We start from the raw sequence: 1,019 nt of genomic DNA, 5'->3' as shown, positions 1-1,019 counted from the left end.
CTTTCCCTTTGGGGAAGGAAGGAGGGCTAACAGAGGGCGTCTGTTACAGGTCTGGGGGCAGCCCTCACACTGAACTGTGACAAATCTGTTGTGGGAGAGTCTTTTCAGAAGTTAGGGAAGCAATGAAAAGATTATTTACTACACGCAGGAAATCAGACAGAGACTCCACATCTTGTTCTTTGCAGAGTTTATAATGCATTTTTTCTCTAAGGCACAGTACAGCAGCAGGAAACAAAGCAACACAAATTCAACTATTCCTTTGTAATAATATATATCTGCAAAAGCCACAAAGACAGTCCTCTTTCTGGAAAACCCCTGAAAACAGTTTCTGCAAACGTCAGACTTCCACTGACCTTCATAAGCCTGGTGAACGAGGTTAAAGAGCCTCTCGGCTTGTGTTTTGAGCTCTGGGTCCCTGTGCTTGTCTGGGTGGTACAGCATGCACAGCCGGCGGTACGAAGCCTTCAGCTCCTCCTGAGAGGCCTGAGAACAGCAGGGAAAATGGGTTAGTGTAGAACGGACACCGTTTCAAAAAGCCCAGTCTCAAGATCAGTCCTACAAGAGAAGTCCATTGGCTGTTACATTACACTACTCTTACTCACACAAGATCAAGAATGGACTCTTGTTTCATAGTGTAAGTTAATAAAATGTCCAATTCTGCACACCATTGTTCTACACCCAATTTACAGGGCAACAAGTGACAGCAACAGCTCAGCAGTATATACATAGGTAAAACCAAACACAAACAAGACCCAAGCAATCTGTATTCAAACACTATTTTTATTATGCAACTACTGTCTCCTCAGCTCAGCCCAGAAGAGCAAGAAAAAATAAAGTCACCTCAGGACACAAACACTTCAATCCACAGGTGCACATCGAATTCTCCCTGTATTTCAATCTTAAACGCCCAAGTATCTACTATAACTATCAAAAAGGACTGACTTTCCACAGCAGGACAGGTAGAAACGTAAACCGACAGCTTTACACGGCTCACTGCTCCAGCCCCAGCAGCCCTGCAG

At 44.4% G+C, this 1,019-nt stretch overlaps 1 protein-coding gene across 1 annotated transcript in view; it reads right to left on the bottom strand.

Moving 5' to 3' along the window:
* Positions 1-441, bottom strand: part of LOC103777706 (dnaJ homolog subfamily C member 11-like) — an 11,129-nt gene extending 10,688 nt beyond the window's left edge. Inside the window, exon 1 of the mRNA XM_008945265.1 lies at positions 354-441. Within this exon, the coding sequence (XP_008943513.1) occupies positions 354-441 (88 nt within the window). The remainder of the gene's footprint in view (positions 1-353) is intronic.
* Positions 442-1,019: the final 578 nt, after the last annotated feature.

The sequence above is a fragment of the Merops nubicus genome, unplaced genomic scaffold, assembly GCF_000691845.1.
Source record: "Merops nubicus isolate BGI_N331 unplaced genomic scaffold, ASM69184v1 scaffold23018, whole genome shotgun sequence".
Lineage (NCBI taxonomy): Eukaryota > Metazoa > Chordata > Aves > Coraciiformes > Meropidae > Merops > Merops nubicus.
This window is presented reverse-complemented; position numbering and strand designations above follow the sequence as displayed.